The sequence below is a fragment of the Colletotrichum siamense genome, assembly GCF_013390195.1.
Source record: "Colletotrichum siamense strain Cg363 chromosome Unknown KSG_Cg363_contig03, whole genome shotgun sequence".
NCBI classification, from domain to species: domain Eukaryota; kingdom Fungi; phylum Ascomycota; class Sordariomycetes; order Glomerellales; family Glomerellaceae; genus Colletotrichum; species Colletotrichum siamense.
The window spans coordinates 686,423-711,441 of record NW_023501016.1 but is presented as its reverse complement, the minus strand read 5'-3'; the positions used below and the strand labels follow the sequence as shown (position 1 = coordinate 711,441).

Sequence of the window (25,019 nt, the reverse complement as noted above, 5' to 3'; positions counted from 1 at the left end):
TATCTCCAGGGCGTGCGGCCGCCAACAAAAGCGCAGTTGGAAATTGAACATTCCTCTGTCTTCACTTCTGAAGACCATTTCCATGTCTCAGGTGATCCAAGAAGTCGGGTTCGATAGCTCATTATTTCTTGACAGATGCTGCGCCGTGCGGCAGTAGTTCAGACGGCACTGCAAGAGGGCGGCGCCGTGATGTGGGAGACACCACCCTTGTTGCCCCCCATGGAGCCTCCTTTCCATTTCGACCACTCACATATCTAATTGGCGATCCTGCAAAGCAAGCACAATCATCACACACTCCACTCCATGCAAGGAACACTCCGGCCCAGGAATTTTCAGACCAGATTCCAATATCTTTGCCATTCTGATAAGATGGATCTGCTTCCATGCCTCTCCTTGGAACACAGTCTAGAAGCAGCAAGTCGCACGAAATGTTCCCTCGGCTCCGCTGGGCTAGAACAGGAAGCTCTCCAGTGACTCCCTAAGCGACCGTCACCCAGTGACGACTTCTTAATTATTCCGTTTCGTGCTGTCCCTATTCCCGCCCCATGTGCCCTGCATGCTGTAAGAGTGGTGTGGTTCCTGCGTTCCCTTGATGAAATCTGAAATCTGTTCGGAGCCGAGTAGCTCAGAAATCATTCATGCTTAAAAGATTGCACAGATCCCCTCGCTCCTGAAAGTGCCCACTCCTGATCTTCGTGGCTCTTTTTTGCTTCCGTTACCGTCTTTTCCCTTATCCTAACGTGCGCCGCGTCTTTGACGCAGTCGCTTAGCATGTCTTCGACTTCGTCCACCATGGCTGTGGACCCGGCAAGAGCCGCGGAGAGCAACACCGCGATGATCTTGGCCGTGACAGGAACCTTCCATCTGATCGCGCTCATTTTTGTCAGTCTACGAACGTACACCCGCGCGGCTATCGTGAAGACGATAGGGCTCGATGATTATATGATGATCATGGCTGCGGTATGGATACCCGGGAGATCTCGCGCCTTGGCGTCGGTGCTGACCCCCTTCAGCTTTGCGCATTGGGTGGAGGCATGGTTATTTTCATCATCCAGGCTCAATATGGACTTGGAAAACATAGGGACACAATCAGCAAGCTCGACTATGTTGAATATTCCAAAGTTGGCTTCTTTCAGTCCATCATCTCTGCGATCGCCGCCCTGGCTTTCCTCAAAATTTCGATCGCGCTGTCCCTGCTACGACTGAGCAAGAACCCCTGGTATTCGCGATCACTGTGGGCACTCATTGGTATCCAGTTACCTATCCTTTTCCGGCATAACACATGCTGATCACTTTCCAGTGTTTGTCGTCCTCTACACGATCATGGCATGGTTGAGCTTCTTCTTGTACTGCAAGCCACTCGCCGGCTACTGGGATAAGAGCCTCAAGCCCACCACTTATGGCATCACGTTGTTTGTCAACTTTGCCCTCATCAACACAGGTATGCAGCTTGATCCAGCCTGCACTTGCTGCAATCTAACCAGCTATAGCATTCAATATCTTCACTGATGTCTGCTTCGCAACGTTGCCGATCCCCATCATTTGGGTATTGCAGATGAAGCTGCGCACCCGAGTCTATCTGATCATCGTCTTGAGTCTCGGCTATTTGTAGGAATTCCTTTTGTCTGTGGTATGCTGCAACTAGCTAACCGATTCAGTGCCGTCATCATGGGAATCATCAAGGCCGTCTATCAGATTGCTCAGCCCGGTAACAAGGACGGAACCTTCTATCAGAGTGTCCAGTTCTGGGGATTGTACGTGCCGCTGGATTTATCCTACGCTTTTGCAGTTGCTGATTAAACTTCCCACAGTCTCCAGCTTAACCTCGGTATCATCGCTGCCTGCGCACCCGCACTCAAGCCTCTCGTGGGCAAGGCCCTCAAGATCTCCTCGAGTCAACGATACAACAGCAACAATCTTTACGAAAACCGATACCCGACCGGGCGTACCGGCAGAACTGGTAATGGCACATCGAACGCTCGAAGGCAAGGATACAGGGAGCAGGGTAGCCAAGGAGCGCCTGACTTTGAGCTCGAGGACGGCCCTTTCTCCCCAAGCACGGAGATGTACCGAACAACCATCAAAGGGGGAAATCACCCGGCGGCGGTGGCAGTGTACCAGAACGGGCGCAGCTTTGGGGGGCGATCAGGAAGCGAAGAGTCTATTTTGGTCTCGGATCAGAAGCTCAATGATCATGGTATCATGAGGACTACAGAAGTTTCGATACAGCGTTAGTATATTCTGAAATGATTTTATGATGACCATGGTCTCCCGCGTGCTGCGCGACAGGCTGCGTTCGTTTCCAAAGTGAAAGGAGGAAACTATCTGCTCCTTTAGCAGAAACATGTTGTGTACGCTCGACTGTGTATTGAGGGCGCGGCACTGGGTCTGGCGAGAGGCCGCCGTCAATGGAAGTCATCTAAACTTAGGCACTGGCGGGCGGTTGAGCTCTGCTTCAGCGTATCACGGCGTTGGTGCTCTCGAAACCATATCGCTCAGTGCCCAAAACGCAATAGTAGACCCGTCAAACACCTCCGAACCTATACGTCATGCTCCGACTAGTTTGGTAGAAAATGGCCTTGGCTTCTTGGGGGATAAAAAAGTCGGCGAGAAAGTCGCCGAAAATGCGGCGTGAGTCCGCGCCAAGACCGTTGGTTGGGGCTCATGTCCTTCAATACATCATGTAAGCCAGATTCACTTTTCGGCATTCAGTCAATCCAAGTGACTTCAACCTTCCATATTAGTAAATTCCAATTAATTTGAGTGAAAATGTCTCCGAGAAGAAAGACATAAAGCTGCAATGATCGAAAGGCTCCTAACACCTTATTTTACTAGTACTTCTCTCTCTACCAAGGTAGACACAGTCTTAAGTTGATATTCTGAAATTCAACAATCAAATAACTGTTAAAACTGCTCCAGAATCATTCATTTATTCGAGAAATGGCATATCTTGCGAAACACACTCTGTTTCTCTGGCCGAAGGGATTCTACCCTCGTCGAATTGTGTACTACCTGCTCCTCAAAGGCTTGGCCACTCCTGATGGCATCATGAAAGGCCAGAGCACCTCAATGTCATTGAAGATCAAAATCATCAACTACAACTCGGAGACCAACCTTCTCGAACCTGCCGATGCCGACGACCCAAAGCCAGCTGACAAAAGCACCCCGTGCTTGCGAATCTTTGACGCAGACAAGGGAACCACCCGATGGATACACGAGAGTACCTCAATCCCGGCATACCTGGAAGACGCCTATCCCGACTTTCCTCCTCTTCAGAGCCGCGATATCGTGGACCGAGCCATACTAGGCGACATTATGGCTGGCATCAACGCTGCGCAAGACGATTTCAGCTACTATTTGCGCCACGCGTCGCCTGTCGCGTGCAAGTATATGGGGCTTGATGCAGCAGATAGAAGCCTCAAAGCAGCACTCAACGCCAAGGCTCAGATGCACAAATGCCTGCTAAAGGTGCAGGCATGGGCTTCGGAATCATTGGAGAAGACCGGGTGGCTGACACCTGGCATCGACAGACCGGGTCTCGCAGATATTTGTCTTGCAGGATGGCTCCGATACATTTGGCTATCGTATGAGTATGATGTTATCGAGGCAGAAGGCATGGATGCACTGAGAGACTGGTGGGTGCGCTTTCGAAAGCTCGGATGGTGGGCAGAGGTGGAGGAGACTGGAGAGAGTCATCCGGAAAGTCTTCGATTCGGGAAGGAAAGTCGAGAGGTCTAAAACCCATCTGGAGGAAAAGGACTGAACCAGCGACTTTGCCTCAAGTCTTCTTTTCTTTCAAGCTGTTAGTATGCGCACGAAGCGTGTCTTTTTGACTTCTAAATGAAGTAACTAATTCTATGATTCGGAACTGCTAGCACGTCAAAATTGCATACGGGCTTCTAATAAAAACAAACAATATTGTTGTATATTCAATGTCAAGCACCTTGTATCAATCACGACACGTAGCTAACCCATTGTATCTCTCTGTATACCTAGTACTGCATTTATAGTAGTCGATTAGGCCACGTTCTTGTCTGAGGGGGGCCGTCGACCGTTATTCTGGTGCCGGATTTGAACCCACTTTGATGAAGTTCAAGTTTATAGCCCACCCAGTACCAGGCTTGATAGTAGGAAAGCACAGTCAAACCAGTTCTGTTAGTGCTCCATCCAATAGCATCCCAGAACTGTACGTTGGCAAGAGTCTGATCGTCATTCTTCGTAAGAGGCCTGTTCAAGTTACTAGAATATGGCAGTTCACTACTCAGCCGAGGAGAGGGCGGAGCGAGTTGCTAGAATAAATGCTCTTTTTCAGCATTCTGTTGCCTAATGCATGCAACAAACCGGTCACATCACCCGAGGCGTTCCGGGGGGAAACATCACTTCATGCCACCGTCGTTCAGGATATTGCAGCTGTGCTCAAGACAACAGGTCAGTTTCAAGCATTGGCTGGATCCTCGAGGCCGATAAACTGCACCACAATTTCTTCAAATTCGCATCGCAAACCTGTTTGGGTGGCTTTGTATGGCAAAATGTTGCGATGTAGGCAATAGCCCTTTAGGTGGTCACTAAGGCAGACCGGAGAGACGACTAAGCTGAGTAGCGAGATCTCGGATCGTTGTCGTTACCATTTTTGACGTTATTTAATGAAAGTGATCTCCAGGGTAAAAGGTTGCTAGGACGTCAAATCCCACATCTCGTTCAGCGATAAACAGCGCCACCTTTTTAGGCCCGGTGGAATCCGGGAGTTTGCTCCCGGGTTGTGACCCACCCTTCCCGCTATCCTTGCTATTCCGGCCCCGCAATCGGAGCCAAAGTGCGGACCTATCCGAATATCAACAATGTGATATTCCGAGACGCTCATATCTCTGGCTGAAGTTTAAACTTATCGCTTGATGAAAATTTCCATCTCAAGGTGACGCATGTGCGGGAGCAAACCACTTTGTTCAATGCCGACAATATGCAACGCAACAGTGGCTGGTCCTCGGATACCGATGGCGTTATCGAGTAGCCTAATGTCGTTATGAACCCAAATCTGCCAGGGGGAGAATTTTATGTCTGCCATGCCTCCTTTCAGGAAGGTAACAAGCGTTTGTCAGTCCTGAATCAGACTGACTTTCGGGTCATCAACGGCACTTCTTTGGGCACTTAAGACGGCGTGTCCGCCCGCGCCCAGACCGACCCGTTTTGGCCCGCAAATCCCGCGCGCGTTCGAGGTCATGAAAACACCTCACTTAACCATGATTAAATACAAAATACTGTTGGCGCTAGACAAAATGCATCAAGCTACCACATCGGGTTTCCAAAGTTTGGTACGATTTTGGTCATCGACGTAAAGTCTTCGGCCTGATTTGGCTGTTGAGCCAAGCTTATGTATTTCCATACGATTATCTGCACCCTTCTCTTCCCAATCGTGTGATCACTGGCCTACATTACTTTCACCGTGCATCAATGCAGAAGACAGACTAATCGCGTCTATCTCCTCGAATGATCGCGCATCAGAAAAGTACCTGCCATAGGTCAAGGAGCACTTAATCTTCAACTGGAAGCTCTCGATGGATTGTTGTCCAACAGCAACTGTCTCATTCTGAAGAATTCACATCCGAAAATGCGTCTGGAGTTTGGCTCAAGTCCAGTCATCTCTCATCCGGTTGGAACACAATGTATTTGAGCGAGCCATGTCGCCTTTCACGGTGGTTTATCTGTTTCTAGCAAATGTCGTCATTTGCCTTCGGTGTTACTCCATCGCAAACCTCCAACAGCTCCCCGTCAAATAGTGGACTCCGCCGCGTGGGGGTGGATAACCCCAGCCAAAGCTGTCCAGTCTGCAGAGCTTTGGAGACACTAGGGATCAGCCGCGGTGGGAACACCGTCCCTGGAGGTCGTTCTCGACGTCTGGGCGGACGCGCCCGATTCTTCTCTTTCGTGTAGCTGAGTGTCGAACCTGATCTGAATGAGACGTTACGACCGGCTAGTCCCAGCGCATGGGGCGAATGTGGCCAGTCCGTGCCGGTCAGGATTCGAGGACCCCGATCGCGTGCTTGTTGGTGGTGAGGGTTTGGACGCCAAGAGACCAAGAAGGCAACGTCAAGCCAGCGAAAACATGGATCAGGAATTAAGCCAAGAGACAAGCCATTGTGTGATTTTACCCCATCGTATCGACGCCTGCAGACATGAGTCGGGTTACTCCCGCGGGCGGCGTCAACCGGGATATATGAAGTCTCGACGCGTCTGCCACTGGATCGGCCATAATGCCCACAACCCTCTTCGATCTTCGTTTTTTCGATAGGTCTACTTGACACCTTCGCTCAGACCTTGAGGCAGTCTGTCTTCAAAGGTTGTCAGTGCTTTCACTACTGCAACAGAGTCAGACAGACAAACATGGTCTTTTCAAAGCTGTTCGGCGGCGGCGAGAAGTCCGAGCCCGAGTATCGGGTGGACCATGAGGCCAGCGACTCTGAGCCTTCGATCATCCACGATGGGAACCTCGCATATACTCGTCAGAAGGGTGGTAATGGCTCCAAGCCTTCCTATCAAGAAGCCGTCGGCGCGCCCGTGGAGTCCCAATCGCCCCTCGGATACCACGTGGGATGGGCAGCTGTCATCTTTCTGAATATCAACATGATGATCGGAACGGGTGTTTTCTCGACTCGTAAGTCCACGCAAAGCATTCAGACAAATATGGGAGCCCCAGAGACATGTGCTGACTGAATCTGTTACAGCGGCGAGCATCCTCAATCGCACCGGCTCCGTTGGTCTCGCACTTCTGTATTGGGTCATCGGATTCCTCATGGCGGCCGCTGGATTCAGCGTCTACCTGGAGCTTGCCAGTTACTTCCCCAACCGCAGCGGATCCGAAGTTGTCTACTTGGAACAGCAGTACCCTCGCCCGAAGCACTTCTTCCCCGTCGCTTTCGCCGTCCAATCGGTCATCTTGTCTTTTAGCAGTAGCAACGCCGTCGGTAAGTTTGAAGTCACGTAGCGCAGCCATACATGCCCCGTCAATCAGTCAGTAAACTCATGAACCTGGTAGTCCTCTCGAGATATTTGTGGAGGATGGCCGACATCACCCCGTCGGAGTGGCAAATGCGGGGGGTTGCCATCGCTGCTTATACCCTTGCCGTCATCTGCGTCCTCGCGCACAACAGATACTCTCTGTGGCTTGTCAACTTCATTGGTGTTCTTAAAATCCTTACTCTGGTCTTGTGAGTCTCCTTCAATCACGGCCTAGTATCGATTGCGGGACTAACAGAATTTCAAACAGCATTAGCATAGCAGGCCTCGTAGTCCTTGGCGGCAACGTCAAGCACATCCCCGACCCCAAGGCCAACTTCCGAAATGCTTTTGAGGGCACCACGAACAACGGAAACGATCTTTCCAACGCACTAGTGTCCATCATTTTCAGTTATGCCGGATACTACAACGCCTTCAACATGACCAATGAGATCAAGAACCCCATTCCCACCCTGAAGAAGAACGGCATCATCTCACTCGGTACTGTCGCGATCCTGTATATGCTTTGCAACATTGCATACTTCGCCACAGTTTCCAAGGCTGAGTTTGCCGAAGCCAGCGAGATTGCTGCGGCCGTTTTCTTCTCCAAGCTCTTCGGCGAAAGCAAAGCTGCTGCGAACGTCCTCAACTTCCTCGTGCTGCTGAGTGCGTTTGGCAATCTGCTGGCCGTTCTGATCGGATCGTCGCGAATGATTCGTGAGATTGGCCGACAGGGTGTCTTGCCGTTCACCGAGTTCTGGGTTTCCACTAAGCCGTTCGGAACGCCGCTCGGTCCTTATCTTTTGAAGTGGGCCATGACGTTCATCATGATCGTTGCTCCTCCAGCCGGCGATGCATTTTCTTTTGGTATGTTTGCCCTTGAAATCATTGGCGATAAAATTGAACACAGTACGCTAACTAGCCTCCTCAGTTGTCGACCTTCAGACGTACCCGAGCGCGATGTTCAACTTCGCAATGACATACGGCGTCTTCATTCTGCGACGCAGACGCAGACGCTCTGGCATTGGTCGCTCAGACTTCCAGGCCTGGGACTTCGTCGTTCTCTTCTTCCTGGCTATTCAAGTCTTCGTACTTGCTATGCCTTGGTGGCCGCCTAAGGGTGGCCCTTACGCTGGCAGCGTCAGCTTCTGGTACGCGACGTACTGTGTTGTTGGCATTGGAATGTGAGTATTTTCAGCGCAAGCGCAAATCACAACCTCTCCAGAATATTGTACTGACCTTCGCTTAGCATGATTGTTTGCGGTCTCTACTACGTCTTCTGGATGTACCTGCTTCCCAAATGGATGGGATACGAGATTCGTACTGAGATCGTAGAAGTCGATAACGACGGAGCCAACACCCACCGCCTGGTCAAAGTTCCCAAGGCTGAAGTTGCACAATGGGATTCCGAGCATGACGAGGCGGGTAACCTGCGCCGAAGGAATGTCACGACTGTTGAGATCGAGTCGAGTGGGTCCAACGAGAAGACGGCCTAAAGTAGACCACATACTTTGAGCTTCATTTTAGGGACTTCTTTCTAGAATTCTTCTGTTGCCGCTACACATCAGATTGCAGTAGATCTAATTGAAAGCAGAGTAATTCAGCACAATATGATCGTTGGGCGCGAGAGGCTTCCAGATACAGCTGCCACGCCACGTTGACTATCCGGCGATAATGAGATAACAGGCCTCGCCCACTTCACCAATGGCACTCGGCGTTTCATTTCGTATCTTCTGCATGATGTACTTGATCCAGGCAGCGAATCATAGTGCGCACCACCACGGACGCTGCTCCCTGAATCCACTACTAGATGCTAGATCAGGGTCAATGGATCGGCGCGCTAACTCTATGAACGTAGATCTGGGGTTCGCAGCAAACACTGCAGCCGTCACATGGGGATCATGCGGTTACATGCGATTCATACCGTGTCATTGGCTCATAGACGCTCCGTAGTAACAAGCATAAATTATGAGACATTGGATCTGAGCATGGATGGAGGCTAGTGACGATCCAGAAAGATTCCAGTCATGATACAAGAGGAAGATTTGATCGCCTTCACCTGCAAGCCAAAGTCCACCTTTCTAGTTCCAAGATTCGAAAAAAAGGAGCGAATAAATCCCCCCCTGGTTGGTTAGTCGACTTCCACATAATGGCCGAAACCTGAATGCATTAATACGATGATTACTTAGTTCTCAAGAGGTGAGCTCCACACCGATGCGATAAATCATAGCAGCCAACCCGAATGATGAGCCCGTGCTTGTACTTATCTTCGGAAGAGGTACACATGACGTTATCGGATGCCTTCGTTCTATCTTCACGTGGTACACATAAACATCTATGGGATCAAAAGTGCAAGGACGATGATGACACCTTTGACTGACATCATCCATCAGATTCTTGCAAGCTAGAAAACAAGCTAGCAATTGATTATCTTCTTGGACCTTCTCTTCTCGTATTAATCATCAGTATTACTTGGGCTGTGCTGTCATAGGAATCGTATTGCTATGGCTGTGCATGCCAGATCCGGTTGGCCGAAAGTCCCCATCAGAGTAATCGTCGCCTAGGCAAACATCCGTCGACAACGGCATCCTGTTTATCAACAAATGTTAATCCTGTGAGTAAATCGATCCCATATCGCGGACCAGTGACGGATCGCCGGAACCGGAACCTTCTCCAGGGGGTTGGGAATGTTTCCCGCGTCTTATCTCCCGAGGCCAAGGATCCCCCGCCGGCCGACGAGTCATTCTTGCGCCTTTTGATCCAGTGCCCCGCAGAAACATGTCAACCCCACAGAATGCGACGGACTGGACCTGCAAGACTCTCAATAAGTTGCAGCAAGAGCCAGCCAATTCCCCGGGATTTCTTCATTACCATTCCGTAATCGCTCAATTGCCGTGTCCTAGCTATCAAGATGAGTCGCAGATAAGACCAAGAGAGCACTAACAGACAAGGGCCGACCCAGAGGTTGGTCGGTATGCGAAGTCGGTCAGTCCTTGCCGATGGCATTCAAGCTCATATTTTTGCCGACTGATAAGCAAATCCCGACCGCACGGGTCCAGCGTTCGCCTAGCTCAATCACCTTCGGACCCCAACCACGTGCGATTGGGCACCTCCGTCGAGATAAGGTCGATATGTCAGGATGTTGGTCCGAAGTTACGATGAACTACGCGGATTCCATGGATTCTAGCTTGAGATCATCAGGCGTGAACGAGGCATTTTCGAATTTGGTCGGATATTGGTTCCAAAATCGGACATGTTGTGTCTTATCCAGTCTTATCACCATGGCTTCACTGACGACAACCGGGACAAGTCCGTCTTGATGTCAACAGTATAAGAGAACCCGTATGATCCGTGAGAAACCCTTTCGGTTTTTTTCAGATCAGCGCAGACTTTTCAATCTCCTGCAAGCCGAAGCTGCCTCAAGACAAGCCCTTTCTTCCCCAGAAACATCAGCGCACCAATCAGTCAAGATGCAGACCCGCAACTTGTTCCTCGCCGCGTCGCAGCTGGCTCTCGGCCTTGCCGCCCCGGCCTCCATGCCCGGCTTCCCGGCCCACCGTCTTTCAACCCGCGAGACTCACTTCAACGCCAGCCTGCCCAACATCACCATCTTCGCCACGGGCGGTACCATTGCCGGCTCTGCATCATCCAATGCCCAGACCACCGGCTACCAGGCCGGTGCTCTTGGTGTCGACATCCTTATCGACGCCGTCCCTGAGCTGTGGAACGTTTCCAACGTCAAGGGTGTCCAGGTTGCCAACGTCGACTCCGGCAGCATCACCCCCGAGATCCTCCTCAACCTCACCCGCCTTGTCCAAGAGGCCCTCGACGACCCGTACTGCCAGGGCGCCGTCGTCACCCACGGCACTGACACCACGGAAGAGTCCGCTTTCTTCCTTGATCTGACCGTCAAGTCTGAGAAGCCCGTTGTCGTCGTCGGCGCCATGCGCCCTGCCACCGCCATCAGCGCCGATGGCCCCATCAACCTCCTCGAGGCCGTCACCCTCGCCGGTAACCCTGATGCCAAGGGCCGCGGCACCATGATCGTTCTCAACGACCGCATCGGCAGCGCCTTCTATACCACCAAGACGCACTCCAACTCCCTCGACACATTCAAGGCCGTTGAGCAGGGCTACCTCGGTTTCTTCCTCGACATCAAGCCCATCTTCTACTACCCTGCCGTCCTCCCCTACGGCCGCGTCTACTTCAACGTCTCCGAAGCCACCGAGCTCCCCGAGGTCGACATTCTCTTCGGTCACCAGGCCCTGCAGCCCGCTCTCGCGACCGCTGCTGTTGAGGCCGGTGCCAAGGGTCTTGTTCTGGCCGGCATGGGTGCTGGTGGATGGACCACTCCTGGCCGCGACACACTCAAGAAGCTTGCTGAGGAGCACGACACCCAGATTGTTGTCTCCAGCAGAACCATGGGTGGCTTTGTCGAGGACGACGATGCGCTCAACACCTACGGCGGCTGGAACCTGAACCCCCAGAAGTCTCGCATCATGTTGCAGCTTGCGCTCTACGCCGGCTACACATCTGAGCAGCTTGAGACCCTTTTCAAGTTCGCCTACTACTAAGATTAATGAGTTGAAATTATGAGATCATGAGCACATAGATATCAATAATAGACCAAAAGTAATGTTTACCTAATAAAAGCCGAGTTATTCCAAGTGCCGAATCGTCACGAGCGACAGAAAGGAACAACCTTTTACACGCGCTGCATGCGAATGCCGCGCGCCTCGCCCTGCCAACGGAAAAGCGATGTCAATTGACTGAGGTGTTCTCTCATTTCAATATGATGTCACTCAGGAAGCGTCGCGGGTGTTGTTAGTGCGTATTCTGATGCTACATCAACAGTTCGGCAGTTACCTCATTGCACCTCTGTACATGGCAGGTAGCATGCCTCGGCCTGGTCCGTGAAGCCGTGATCGCCTACGCCGTAGCGAAACTTTGCAGGATACTATCCCCCGGAATACCTTTACGTCAGAGTCGTGCAATGATCCTCCAGGGGTTCATCCAAGCCCCAGTCCAGGCCGTTGACTGCAACGCAGAAGGTTCCATTGCAACCGTTATTTTCCCGAGCTGTTCAGCCCAATTTGCCGATGCTACCGCACCAAGGCCGAAAAAGCAATTCATGCGGAATTCCACTATATGGCCTCAAGCTACGGGTGTATATCACAACGATATAACAGCGCACAGCTCCCAATGCGACAAAGACAACGGCTGATTGTGACAAAGGCGGACGCCAATGCAACAAAGGCGAAGGCTAATGCGACAACGCCCTCGACTAACGTCCAAGAATTCAGGAGCAGTAGGCTTGAACTAGTAATTTCCTAGCTTGGAAAGCTGAAAAGAATCCATCCAGTACAGTTTACTTATACGGCCTCATGTGCAACGCAATTAAATATCCTCTTCGTGTCCCCTTTGCAGATTTCCCAACGGCAAGCCACTCGTTCAGTTCACCGTCTTAAGAATATCACCAAAATGTCCCAAGCATTCGCAGCTTTTACCACTAGGTGGCTGATGACCTTGATCGTCGCCATTGCCTTGCACTCCGCAAGTTTTGTTCATGGACTACCTGCCTCTGAAAGCGCCGACCTTTCAACGGATCTTCGAAGAGCGCCCACCGACAACTTCCACCTCGAACCGAGACAAGACATTCCTGATGCTTTGGCCAAGTTTCCGTCCGGCCCGTTGAACCAATTCCTCAGACTCATCAGCACCCTCCCAGCGGGAGCCGCTGCCCTGGACGCGGTTGGCCTAGTTTTGACTCCGTTGCAGCAAAGTCTTGCCGACGCCGTCGGTATTGACACGACCGAGAACGGCTTGGCGCCGAATGCTACCTGTGCCGATATCACTGTCATTTTCGCCCGCGGAACAACCGAGCCTGGAAACGTCGGTCTCGTGACTGGCCCGCCTTTCTTCGATGCTCTGAAGAAACAAGCGGCTGGCAAGTCTATCAACATTCAAGGTGTTGCGTATCCTGCAACCTTTGAGGGGTTCAATAACAATGGAACCGAAGGAGTGCCCAGCATGTGAGTAAGCTTTTAAAAGTGGTATCTAAGAACGGAGTTTTAACTCGGCCTTTTAAGGACCAACTTCATCAACAAAGCCATCACCAACTGCCCTAACTCCAAGATTGCCATATCTGGCTACTCTCAAGGAGCCCTCGTTGTCCGCAGCACGACGCAATCGCTTCCGGCTGCGACAATGGCTAAGATCAATTCGGTGTTGACTTTTGGCGACCCTGGATACCCGAATCCCATTCCTGGCGCCGATGGTAAGACCCAGATCATTTGCCACGACGATGATGCGGTCTGTAAGGGAGGGTTTATCACTGTAGACCATCTGACGTACGCGGAAAATGCTACTGCAGCGGCGCAATTCGTATTACAAAAGGCAGCGGGTAAGTTCATGCAGGACATTCCAAAATGTTTGCAAATCCGTCTCTAATATGGAGTCTAACAACTCGAGCAGCTTAAACAGGACATGTTACTCATGAAGTATAAACTCAAGCGGTAGTCGGATCTTGACTTTTGGAAACGGACGTAGGAAGCTTGTTAGATGAAATGCTGAGCAGAAGACAATTTATGAAGTGCACGGAAAGATTAACTCTACGAAAGTACAAAATCTTCTCTGTTCCCTGACGTTTGATCCACTGAGGCTGTACCTGTTCGCCTTCTCCTACCTTGGCGAATCTAGGTAGTCTTTCATTCATTGTTCTGGTAACCTTTTCAAACTCTCGCCACCCTTGAAAGAAATCGGCGGATGTTGAGTACCCAAAATGTCTATAGCCTTTCCTTATCGTCTGATCACGCATACAATTGACCATCCATAGGTTCTCCGACTGGTTCGCTCGAGAAGGAGCAGTGCCCTGGTGTCTCTCGTGGTTCCACAACGACACCCCACTTGAGTCGCTTCTCCCCTGCGTTGACCTCGTATTTGGATGTATGACAAGCCGCAGCAATTGCCGCACTGCAGCTGCTGGCTACAGGAATCTTTCCATCTCGAAGTCTTCGAAATCCTGAAGCATAAAGAAACCCTATCATGACCAGGCCTGCCGCAATGACACAAATCACACCATTTGGCGACCATCCGCACGTAGTAAAGTTGGCCCTGTCGGAACCGTTGTTTAGCTTTGTGTCCGCTGCTTTGATGATATCCATGACATTATCCTCGGAAGGGGCATAAACCTCCAGATTAACAAGAAAAATGCTCTGGGAAATCAGCCAGTGTACCCCTCCGGAAAATATCACGAGAGGAAGCGAGTATCGGTATGGCAACTGGAGGAAGTAGGTACTTCTCTGGGCACCTTTTGGTCGAGGCGATACCCGCAGGCCTTTTTCGTCTTTCCCAAGCCGATCCCACTCAGTCGCGAGGGATGTGCTGGTGTAAAGAGCGTTATAATTGAGATAGATGAATGACATGATTGCCTGAGGTGTGTTGGCCACTATGGCGTTCGACGTGAGCGATTCGGAACCTTGGCCTGTGACAAGGGTCGTTAAGACTGTTTTGCTGTTGATTGCCCCAAGTCCAAACGTTGTGATGTTTATGTCACCGACGATGGAGGAAAGGCCAATGCCCAGAAGGACCGAACATATCACCAGAGGTATAGCGCATCTAGAGGCTTTGTTAACATCGAGATTCATAGTTTGTAATTGCTTAGAAAATTGAAGACGCACAAAAAGGTACAAACAACCCACTGGGTAAAACTACCAGCGGCAAATTTGCGTTGTGGTTTTTGATTGAAAATTCGCGGAGCCTTCGACCAGTCGCCAATGTAAAAGTCAGACTTCGTTTTGAGACACATGCTTCGAGTAGCTTCGTCCGCATCCTCGATAAAAGATGCCACAGCGTCTCCGACCGTTAAAAGAGGAGCTTCGTCTTTCCCAAAAGCAACGAGGCACATTAGGGTACCCTTAAGCAAGTTGAGCGCTGCTACTACCCAGCAAAGCGAATTGCTAAAGAGCAACTTGCAGTGCTCATCTGTCTTCTGGCTATGACATTCTTGTATTGTCGAGTTAAAGGGCTCCCAGGGCCTGGACCCATTTTTGAACGACACAAGCCAGTCGTCGCAGGTTATAGTTTGGTTGCTCTCTTCCCCACCGCACATCCACGCATACGGCTGAGGCACTCCTCCGCTATGGCCAAGTTCTGGAAGCAATTTTTCTTCGTTGAACGAATTTTCGTATTCCGACAATGATTCCCCTTGCAAGACAACAAGAAGGTTTCCCCTCAAAGATTGGAAGGGCGTTCCGTAGGCGTTAAGACAATCGGTAATGCTAAGTGGATCCAGAGCACCTTGCTTGACGGCATTGTACATCTTGTTTATATCTGCAGTTCGGTTGATGTAGTCAGGAAAACTGGCAATTTTTGTAGCATTGACCGGGATGAAAGTGCTATTGTCTTTTTTGATTACTTCCGAAGGAGACAGAAAGACGTTGTAGGTATTCATTGAGGTTGATGTAAATATGACGGAATTGTAGCTATAGATTTGTCAGCAAAAGTCAACATCTAAGGAGGGCGATGTGGGATTACATACAGTAAATGCAATGGGAACGATGATGCGGATAATGAAAGCCATAGTAGCCGCCTCTTTCTCGAGATACTCCACAGATTTCGCATACTCGGGACGCCGATATCCAGCCACTTCTCCTTTGCGTGTGCTTTATCTATATCGGAACGAGTCGGGGCAATGAGGCATTGCATGCAATAGTTGCTGCCAGCCAGAAGGATCGTACTCATAATATTGATGACCACATGAATGCCGGTATTGAATTTCTTTGTGTATGCGCAGCCCTGCTCAGAAATGATGCCAATACCGTTCTCCAATGTGTCTCGTCTAGTCGCTGTTGCCCAGAGAACGAAGACAACGTTGACGATGAAGGTCAGGAACGCGGCGATGGAGAAGCCAAATGCAGCTTTTTGCCACCGAGTCTGAGGAATGAATGTCGGGGGATTATTGATCCATGACCTAGCAGCAGAGTGAGCTTGAGATGGGGCTGAAAACTCATGTGGCAAGATCGACCTTCTAATTGAATTGGCTATCATGAACGCCAACCAACTCAGCGCATTCAGACATGGCCAATCTTTGGAACGTCGTGCCCATCTGCGACTTCCCAGTCTGTGTGTTTCTTCATGGCTAGAAATCGTGTCCTTCGGTAGAGATCTCAAACCGATAGCCTTGGTTCTTGGGCCCCCTAGTTCAAGTGCATCTGGAGATTCGCCTAAGTCTTGGTGAACTGGCGTGTACATTTGGCGCGATCTCTTTGGGCTCGTTTTGAGCACCCGGTGGAGTTGTGCAACTGACGGCCTTGCCCTACACGACGTATGCCCCAGGGAGCGATCTGAGCCTAGCTCTGACGTCGAAAAATAGAACAACAACAACAACAACAACAATAACAACAACTGACGGCCGTCTGGGCGGCTGGAAGACGCGGTAGAAAAGGTCTACTCACACGCGACGCAAAATGCCGATTGAGACGGATATGAGAATAAAACTAAGAGTTTGACGAGGTGGAATGGCCGCAGTATAAATTCGGTAAGTCATCCTTGGCGATAGAATGGCGTTTTTAGAACCGTATCGCCGCCCACTGAACTGCATCCAACCGACCGGGATCATATTTTTGGAATTCGGGAAATTGTGTGTAACAGTAAGCAGAAAGTTACCGACAGATCATTGGAGTGAATAGAGACTTCATGATGTTACCTGGTCTCAGCCCAGACGCAGCCTGGAGCATCCGCGAGGCACAGCAAATCAGGCCGTGGTCACATCTCCCAAGCCAGGGAAGATGCAATCCGTCAGGAGGAGCAAATGGGGCAACTAAATCTACGAGCGAAGCAGCAAGATGACAAATCGAGTTCTAGTCAGCCGAGCTTTCAGAAAAAAACATTTCCCTATCAGATGATGTGTCGAAAGCATTTGAAGATGAGTACAGACTTCGTAGCCTGAATATTTGAAAACGCCAAGATATCGCAAGCGGGCTCATTTTACCCAAGGCTTCTATGCTGCGGGGCATGCATTAGTTCGGCCAGCATTAATTGGAAGGTGGGTGTATGAGTGAGTTGTCACCCGAAGTGCCGCTTACAGGACCCGAGCCTGATCCAAACAATAAGGCAGGATCAGCAGCCTGATCAGCGGCCGACATTTGGCGTACAAGATTGTGAATACGGCGTGAGTATCTGCACTTTTCAATCCTGGCATGAAGCAAAGTGCTTTGGGAGAAAATTTACTGATCTACTCATTCCACGCTCACATCTCGGGCTACCCTTCATCCCGTAAGGCGGCAGAATCTTTCTTCCCTTCTAACTTTTCTTTGACCGGCGTGAGAGAAGAAACAATAAGACACGGCGAAAGACTATTGTCCGTCCAGAAGTCCATTGCAGAACGGCTATCACGTACCAGCAACAACACGGAGTCAAGCTAGCATGGCTCCCCAACTATGACCATACAGCGAGAAGCCTCTCTCAAGGTCCAATTTGGCCACTAGATTTCGTCCGGAGCGAGGGAGTTACTATTGTGAATCGCAGCAGAGCTTGGACGCGAAAACCGTACGTGGGCAGCTGAATCTAAGCCCTCTGATTGGCTAAGCCACAATTTCTCCTTCGCGGATTGGTTCGCTTCCGAAGTGTGGCTCATTACCGTGCATACCAGGTGCCGGCAGCTGCCCATAGGAGCCAGGGCAGTTAGGAGGGCAGTTAGGAGGGCAGTTGGCAGGGCAGTTAAGAGGGCAGTTAAGAGGATAGGTAGGAGAGCTCCGCTCCGGTAGTTTCGCTGGGGACTCAGCGTCCAAGGTCTGGTAGTTCGGCAATTTGGTCGTAGAAGATAACGGGCGTCGATGTCCTGCGAGCAAAGAGTTCGAATGTTGGCTTCAGGTAGTGTAACCAGGCCCTCCATGGAGGACAATGAGAGGAGTGTGGTCGCTATTTCTCTCACCAATGATCTTGTACGAAGTTTGAGAGTAAATTTCACTGGGAAATGACCCGTGATGGAAAGGAATAAGCCCCTCCACGGATTGCATCTTGTGTGATGCGTTCGTTAGATGACGAATGTTGCTTGATGATTTCTGGAAAAGTACGTGATTCGGAAATGTACGGACTTTTTAGCCTACCTTACCTGTGACCTATATACAGCCGACTGATAGAAATAAAATGTTGATGCCTCGCTAAGCGACCAACAAAGGCAATTTTTGGGACCACAAGATGACGTACAAAGCGGCGATAAGAAGCCTGTCGCGAAATTGGTGCCAACGACTCTTCTGGCTGTGTAACAAGATTCTTACTACAAGTGTAAACGTTCTCAAATGCTACTCTGCTCGCCCGGCCGGTTGTTCGGAGCCGCCCGTCATAGTGAAGTCTACGGGGAATCCTCTGCGTGGAGCGCGTCATTCCGGCATCCGGCCTTTCGGTAGTGAGCCCCGGATTGCGGGCTCTCGGGCCCCCGATTGAACAAATTCCGCACCCCGGGACCAAAAGATCTTTGGTGATTCAGCTGGTCAAGGCATTTTCTGACACGAATACGACGAGCGATGCAATTTCGCTTGTTGAGCCACCGCTTCTCAGCCAATGAAATTGTCCATTCAACAAACACTTGGCAAGCGCTCGAGGGAAAGAGCAAGATGGGCCGATCCGGGAATGCAGCTTCCCGGACGCGCCAAAGTGGGTCGCCTTCCGCGCTCCGAAATGCAGCCCAGGTGTCAGTCGTGGTGTTCCTTCATTTTCTCAACGGTATTTGTACCCGACTACATCTCGACAACATCCATCATCCATCCCACCGGTCACACTCCAGCTGCATCATCGTTACGAGTAACAAAAGTCCGAAAACCAACCACGACACGAGACAATATGGCCGCCGAAGCCATCATCAACGCTACGATGCCCCTGCACCCGTACTTCCCCCTGGATGCCCCCCTCAAGGGCTACGTCGAGAACAAGCTCGGAGCCCTGGCTCTCTGCAGCACCTTCGCCGCCGGCACGATTGCCATCCTCGCTCCGACGTACAACATCATCCGTCGGAATAACCCACGTCTTTCCAATGGCGAAGTTGCTACGGCGTTGTGGTTTGTCCTCTGCGGCTTCATCCACTTCTTCTTTGAAGGTTTCTTGCCCACCTCTCCGGCATCGCATCATTGGATGTAGCAATACTGACTTGACCGCCAGGCTACTTCGCCTACAACCAATCCCACATGCCCCGCATGACCGACATTTTCGGCGAGCTCTGGAAAGAGTACTCCAAGTCCGACTCGCGCTACCTGACCCAGGACTCCTTCGTGGTCTGTATGGAGTCCATCACCGCACTCTTCTGGGGCCCCATGTCCTTCGCCTGCGCCTACTTCATCGCCACCGACCACCCGCTCCGACACCCGTTCCAGATGATCATCAGCCTCGGACAGCTGTACGGCGATGTGCTCTACTACGCCACCTGCACCTTCGACAAGATTGTCGAGAAGCTCGTGTACTGCCGCCCTGAGGACTACTACTTTTACTGCTACTACATCCTGATGAACGCCTTCTGGATCGTCATCCCGTTGTTTTTGTTGGTCAAGAGCTCGGTCGAGGTGAAGAGGGCCTTTGCGGCGTTGAAGACGATCAAGAGTGGCGCGGAGAAGAAGAAGCTCCGAGTTCAGCAGTGGCATCATCGGAAAAACCAGACGGAATATTAAAAAGCTCCTAAAGCATGCTTGGGGGACTCAAAACAAAAGTTTTAGAGTGGTCATGATTACATTAATAATAGATAGGAGATGCTGTGGCGCGACGCATTCGCCTTTTATCCGCGTCTAATGCATGCGGTCTAACCCATTCCCACGCCACCCATGCAATAAGTCGTGATATCCTTTTCCGACGCGATCAGAATGCGATGCCAAACACTTCAATCACTCTCACACGTCCCCTTTCTTCTCCGACTTCTTCTTCCGAATATCAACCCAGCCCATGCCCCATCCCAAGATGAATACACATCCTGACAGTGCAACGCACAGATAAAACACCTCGCTGATGCTTTTCGAATACGCCATCACCACACCGGGGAGCTCGCTAGGGCTGACAACTTCCCTGAATCCTGTGCCTCCCGCAGCCAAAATTGTCTTGGCGTCGACGGACGGCGCGTATTTTTCCAGGTTCTTGCCCAACCCTTCAGTGAAGATGAGCTCAGCAAAAGTGAGGAAGACTGCGCCGCTGAGCGTTTGAGCGAAGACCAGCGTCGCCATCGAGACGGACAGCAACGAGGGTGGCAGGTTGGCTTGGATTGCGATGATGTGCTAGACTGCCATTAGCAGAAGATCTTTCAAGAAGTCAATCGTGATACTTACCATTTGCATGCTCGAACCGCGGCCAATACCGAGAATGATCTGGTATCCGATCCAAGTCCCAGTTGCTGTGGTGGGCACCCAAGTTGAGATGAGCCCGCTTCCAACTGCAGAGAAGCCAGCGCCGATGAAAACCCATGGGAGGTAGTATCCCATCCGCCCAACTGTGACTAGAGTCAGCATCATCTTCTTCTCACTGAAGTGACACGGAAGACTTACCAAGAGCTCCGGATGTTACAGCAGAAATCAACTGCGCCAAGATCGTAGGCAGGTAATCCACACCACCCTTAAACGGAGTCTCACCCTTGACACTCTGGAAGTACATCGGCAGATAGTAGCTTCCCACCAATGTGACACTCATGTTGATCCCGCCCACCAGCGCACTTGTGCAGACGACGCGCTTCTTGAGCATTCCCAGCGGTATCATCGCCTTTTCATCGCCGACGTGATGCTCCCATAAGACGAAGAGGATGGCCATGACACCAGAGCCCACGAAGAGGCCGATGACGACGGAGGAGTTCCACGCGTAGTCATTGCCACCGAATTGCAACGCGAGGAGGAGCATGAGTGCTGATGGGATGAAGAGAACGCAGCCGGGCAGGTCGAGGTGGCGGGGGACTTCGAGAAGTGGAAGAGGGGCGGAGATTCTGTCGGGGATGTGGATGAGGGCGAGGAGAACGGCGACGACGCCGCCGATGGGGAGGTTGAGATAGAAACCTGCCTTCACAGTCAGTAACTCGATTGTTGAAGACGGGGAAGAGGTACTTACACCACCGCCAGGTAGAGTACTCCGTCAAGGCACCTCCGACCAGGGGCCCGATAACGAGTCCCATGTTCGCCAGCCCAATCAAAATTCCGATAATCATAGGTCGCTTTGCCAAAGGCACCGTGTTCCCGATGATAGTCAGCGCGCCGTTGTAGAGACCTGCGGAGCCCATGCCAGAGACAGCACGCCCGACGATGAGCATGTTGGAAGATTTGGCGACGCCGCAGATCAGGGAGCCGAGTTCGAAGAGGAACAGGCAGGAGAGGTAAATCCATTTCGAGCGGAGGTGAGTATAGAGTTTGCCTGCGAACGGTTGTAGCGCAGCACTGGACGTGTTAGACTGAAGCTTGAGATGGACTAGGATCATATAGATTACTCACCTGCACAGGTTGTATGCTGCGCCGTACCAGCCTACATCGGCCAGGGAGTTGAATGTCGTGGTGATTTGCGGCACAGCCTGGACGGATCAGCAACAAACTCCTCGCCTGTGAGAAAAAGGACGCTTACTGTAACGACGATGGACATATCCAGCAAGATCAAAAACGTAGTCCCTGTCAATGCTGCAAGAACAAGCAATAGCTTGATGCCGGTGACATACTCCTCGTCCTTTGGCGCCTCGTCACTGCCATTGACAGCTTTCGTCGTCTCCTCCTTTTCACCTTCCATGACCCCTTCGTCGGCTGTCGTGCTCCCTCCATCATCCTTCATTTCTGTGACCTGTTCATGAGACCGATGCGGTGAAATCTTTGTCGAGTTCTTCTCGTTTAGTGACGTATCTGCGGCAGAATCACCCCTCAAACTTTGCTCCTTGACGGAGCCACGCGAAACAGGTCGAACCATATCGAAAGCCTCTAGATGCTGTGTCTAGACAAACCCAATGCCGAAGAAAAAGACAAACCGCCGGTGACGGAGGACAAGTATAGCCAAGCCAACACGGACACGATGTGTGGAATATAAGCCTGGCTTGCCTACAGGCTACTGCAAGGTCCTCCTCCCAACTCCGCCCCAAACCCGTATGCACGCGAAAATGCAAACAAATATCCAATCGTTCTCGAACCGGCTAACATGGGAGCGGACAAACAACATCCACACCAACACGCCGTTCTTCCGCCCCAACAACACATGGATAAGGGCCCCTGACCACCCCCCCTGTGCCGTGCCGCATGCACCTGCGGGGTTCATCCTAACCCCGGCCTTTAGTCCAGCCCTGCAGCGCTGAACGAACCCCCAACCCATCTGAACATCGGCCCATGTTGGTGTGGAAGGTGTGGGTGAGTCACGCACGCTATTGGCTCGACGGAACGTTACTAGCTTACGAGATCTTTTGGCACCAGATTTACGACCGGTGCAGCAACAACACAGCCGCTAGGCATCAAATTTGGATCTTAGCTCCGGTCTTTGTTGGCATTTTCCGAAATTGTTTTTAGTATGACTGTTTTTTTGGAGGAGCGAGCGACGGAATGACTGATTGACAGGCGGACGGGCGTATGGGATTGAGATGCGGCTTTCGGGTGAACTCCGTCGGGTCAGCAAGCCATTGTCTCACGCCCACCAACGTGCAGCGGGATAAGATTGATAAGACCCAATGACAGAAAGCAGGAGGGGACTTTTGTCCCGGATAATATCGCATTTCCCAATTACTAACCCATGAATACCCCATTTCACAACCCCGGGCTTATGTCCATGTCTCCGCCGCCCCCAAAGCCGGCCCGTCGAGCGGCGTATGCATGTTCGTCTCGTTTCCCAAATTCAACGCCCCCAAGTCCGCGTCCCGCGTGTACTCATACAAAAGCATCGCCCGTGCAAAAATGCCAATTCCCCCGGATTAGAAATCAAACGGCGTAAAGATGTCCGTAAACCACCGGTTGTCCATCAAATCCATCCCAAACTGCCCCAGCTCCACCTCCCCGACCCCCGCCGGCACCCCCGCGCCAAGCACCGGCCCCACAGCAGCAGCCGCCGCCGCCGCCGTCGCGGGATTCACAAACGGACCCAACGTGCTCTCCCAGTTGCCCCTAAGCCCGCGGATCGTCTTGACGGCCTTGGCAAACGCATTGCCCTCCTCCACATCTATATTCAGCCCGGCCTCGCTGCAGACCCTCATAAAGCGGTCGCCGACCTCGTCGAGGGTGGCGATGAGGTCGATGGTGTTGCGCACGCTGGTGCGGTCCCAGACGGGGTCCTCGAAGATGGTGAGGCGGTAGAGGGCGATGACGCACTGCGAGAGCTGCGCGAAGAAGGTGAAGGGGATGGCGTAGTAGGCGGCGGGCGGGAGGGTGAAGAAGTGCTCGAACCAGGCCTTGACGGCGTGCAGGCAGGCGTAGAGGATGTCGAGGCGCGCGACGTCGGGGAGGTTGGCGGGGACGCAGGCGTTGGTTTTGGAGGAGAGGGCGATTTCTTGGATGGAGAGCTCGGCGCAGTGGAGCTGGGAGATGATTGTGTCTGTGGGACGCGTTAGTTGAGGGTAGATTGGACAAGGTGGGAGAGGGGATACTGACCTGAGCTCTGGAGTTCGGTGGGGAGGTTTTGGAGAATTTTCTGCAGTTGGCCTTGGAGGAGTTTGACGTACATTGACGGCGGTGTGCGGGAGCCGTCGGTTGCGTCGTAGGTTACCTCGGGCCGCCATGATAGACGGCCTGCTTCTTCCTTGAGCAGCTGCATCCTGACGAGCGCGACGAGGGCCTGGTCGGAGGGGACTGTGACATGACTATCGAGGATTTGGAGGCACTCGTCCATGTGTGGCGTCCAGCGCAGGGGGTCCATCTTGCCAAGGAAGCTGGCGACACTGTGCGTTGTTAGCATAATCCTGAGAAGTTCAGGAGATACATACTTGGAGGTGACCATGTAGCACGCGAGAACAGCCCTCCGCTGCTCCATCGTGCGAGGCTGCTGGTTCTTGAGGAAGAGGCTGGCCGGCGTCGTGGACCCGTTTTTCTCCCTGTCGGCCCGCTCCTGGGCAGCTTTCCAGCAGAGGAAGGGGTTCATCCCGTCGACGGGGTCCTTGTTCAGGCCCAGGTCGAAGACGAGGCCGATGGCAATCTGGCAGAACAGGCACATGAACGGCTTGTTGCCCAGCTGATGGTTCGCCCTGTCGTACATCAGCATCAATCATTCACCAAAACGGAGGTAACACTGACCATCCCAGCACAACCAGCAACCCAAGCAGGTAGTCAATACTCCTCTCATTCTCAACGAGCAGCTTCTGCCCCACAATCTGCCTCACCCGCGTCCCCAGCGCAAGCTGCTGGCTCGCCACCCGCGACGCGACGGTCATGATGCAGATCCATAGGAACGGCTTCTCGGACCGCAGCTCCCGCGCCGTCATCGTCGGCCGGAAGTGCAAGAACGGGAAGTACCGCAGGTTCTGGCCCCGGAACGACTCGAACAGCGCCTCCGCCTCGTCCGGCGAGGGTAGGAAATCGTCCCCGTCGCCGTACCCCGTGCCCTCGGGACTGGCCGTCTGCGTCGGTGTCGGCAACGAGGTGCCCCTCGCTGCCCCAGCTACCCCAGCTCCGTCGTCCCTGCTGCCCCGGTCGGCATACCGTCCATCCGCGGCACCCGAAGCTTCGTCCTGACTACTTGACGACGCAGACGCAGCAACCCCCGCCACACCGCCGCCGCCGACGACGCCAGAGATGTTGGCCATGTCAACGAGCTCCGGCCGCCCGCCAGACTGCCGCAGCAGCGTGACCAGCCCATCCAGCTTCTCCTCGAGCTGCGCCGTCCGGCTGGAGGGCGGCTTCTTGCTGCGCTTGCGCTGCGGGTTGCTCGGCTGGCACGTCTTGTTGAGCCGGTGGCACCGCTCGCAGGCACCGCCTGCGGGGCGGAGGATGCATTTGCACTTTGCGCGCGAGCAGTTGGTACACGCGCGGCCGTACGGCGCGGCGATCCCTCCTCCTCCTCCGCCGGCGGCCCCGGCCGGATGGGGCCCGGCGTCGCCGTGAATATCCCCCGTCGGCATC

General features: G+C 52.4%; 9 protein-coding genes across 9 annotated transcripts; 6 read left to right on the top strand and 3 right to left on the bottom strand.

The window, feature by feature from the left end:
* Positions 1-792: 792 nt before the first annotated feature.
* CGCS363_v004174 (Satratoxin biosynthesis SC1 cluster protein 4) lies at positions 793-2,235 on the top strand (the record flags this gene model as incomplete). Its single annotated transcript, XM_036636023.1, has 6 exons — positions 793-960; positions 1,014-1,248; positions 1,301-1,441; positions 1,491-1,608; positions 1,659-1,754; positions 1,812-2,235. 6 exons carry the CDS (start codon positions 793-795, stop codon positions 2,233-2,235), a joined length of 1,182 nt encoding a protein of 393 aa, XP_036497114.1.
* Positions 2,236-2,940: 705 nt separating this feature from the next.
* CGCS363_v004173 (uncharacterized protein) lies at positions 2,941-3,738 on the top strand (the record flags this gene model as incomplete). Its single annotated transcript, XM_036636022.1, has 1 exon — positions 2,941-3,738. The coding sequence occupies one exon, from the start codon at positions 2,941-2,943 to the stop codon at positions 3,736-3,738; it is 798 nt and encodes a 265-aa protein (XP_036497117.1).
* A 2,640-nt stretch (positions 3,739-6,378) lies between these two features.
* On the top strand, positions 6,379-8,486 carry MUP1-4 (High-affinity methionine permease; the record flags this gene model as incomplete). The annotated part of the gene is made up of 6 exons (XM_036636021.1): positions 6,379-6,649; positions 6,720-6,959; positions 7,031-7,202; positions 7,262-7,857; positions 7,922-8,174; positions 8,240-8,486. The coding sequence occupies 6 exons, from the start codon at positions 6,379-6,381 to the stop codon at positions 8,484-8,486; spliced, it is 1,779 nt and encodes a 592-aa protein (XP_036497116.1).
* A 1,974-nt stretch (positions 8,487-10,460) lies between these two features.
* On the top strand, positions 10,461-11,564 carry CGCS363_v004171 (putative L-asparaginase 1; the record flags this gene model as incomplete). The annotated part of the gene is made up of 1 exon (XM_036636020.1): positions 10,461-11,564. The coding sequence occupies one exon, from the start codon at positions 10,461-10,463 to the stop codon at positions 11,562-11,564; it is 1,104 nt and encodes a 367-aa protein (XP_036497119.1).
* A 907-nt stretch (positions 11,565-12,471) lies between these two features.
* On the top strand, positions 12,472-13,469 carry CUTI-0 (Cutinase; the record flags this gene model as incomplete). The annotated part of the gene is made up of 3 exons (XM_036636019.1): positions 12,472-13,022; positions 13,080-13,393; positions 13,462-13,469. 3 exons carry the CDS (start codon positions 12,472-12,474, stop codon positions 13,467-13,469), a joined length of 873 nt encoding a protein of 290 aa, XP_036497118.1.
* Positions 13,470-15,501: 2,032 nt separating this feature from the next.
* On the bottom strand, positions 15,502-16,038 carry CGCS363_v004169 (uncharacterized protein; the record flags this gene model as incomplete). The annotated part of the gene is made up of 1 exon (XM_036636018.1): positions 15,502-16,038. One exon carries the CDS (start codon positions 16,036-16,038, stop codon positions 15,502-15,504), a length of 537 nt encoding a protein of 178 aa, XP_036498078.1.
* A 2,793-nt stretch (positions 16,039-18,831) lies between these two features.
* On the top strand, positions 18,832-19,649 carry Ebp (3-beta-hydroxysteroid-Delta(8),Delta(7)-isomerase; the record flags this gene model as incomplete). The annotated part of the gene is made up of 2 exons (XM_036636017.1): positions 18,832-19,084; positions 19,147-19,649. 2 exons carry the CDS (start codon positions 18,832-18,834, stop codon positions 19,647-19,649), a joined length of 756 nt encoding a protein of 251 aa, XP_036498079.1.
* Positions 19,650-19,865: 216 nt separating this feature from the next.
* mlcE-3 (Efflux pump mlcE) lies at positions 19,866-21,897 on the bottom strand (the record flags this gene model as incomplete). The annotated part of the gene is made up of 6 exons (XM_036636016.1): positions 19,866-20,243; positions 20,295-20,455; positions 20,511-21,008; positions 21,061-21,383; positions 21,438-21,514; positions 21,565-21,897. 6 exons carry the CDS (start codon positions 21,895-21,897, stop codon positions 19,866-19,868), a joined length of 1,770 nt encoding a protein of 589 aa, XP_036498086.1.
* A 985-nt stretch (positions 21,898-22,882) lies between these two features.
* WAR1-2 (Transcriptional regulator WAR1) lies at positions 22,883-25,018 on the bottom strand (the record flags this gene model as incomplete). The annotated part of the gene is made up of 4 exons (XM_036636015.1): positions 22,883-23,499; positions 23,556-23,842; positions 23,888-24,145; positions 24,195-25,018. 4 exons carry the CDS (start codon positions 25,016-25,018, stop codon positions 22,883-22,885), a joined length of 1,986 nt encoding a protein of 661 aa, XP_036498087.1.
* Position 25,019: the final 1 nt, after the last annotated feature.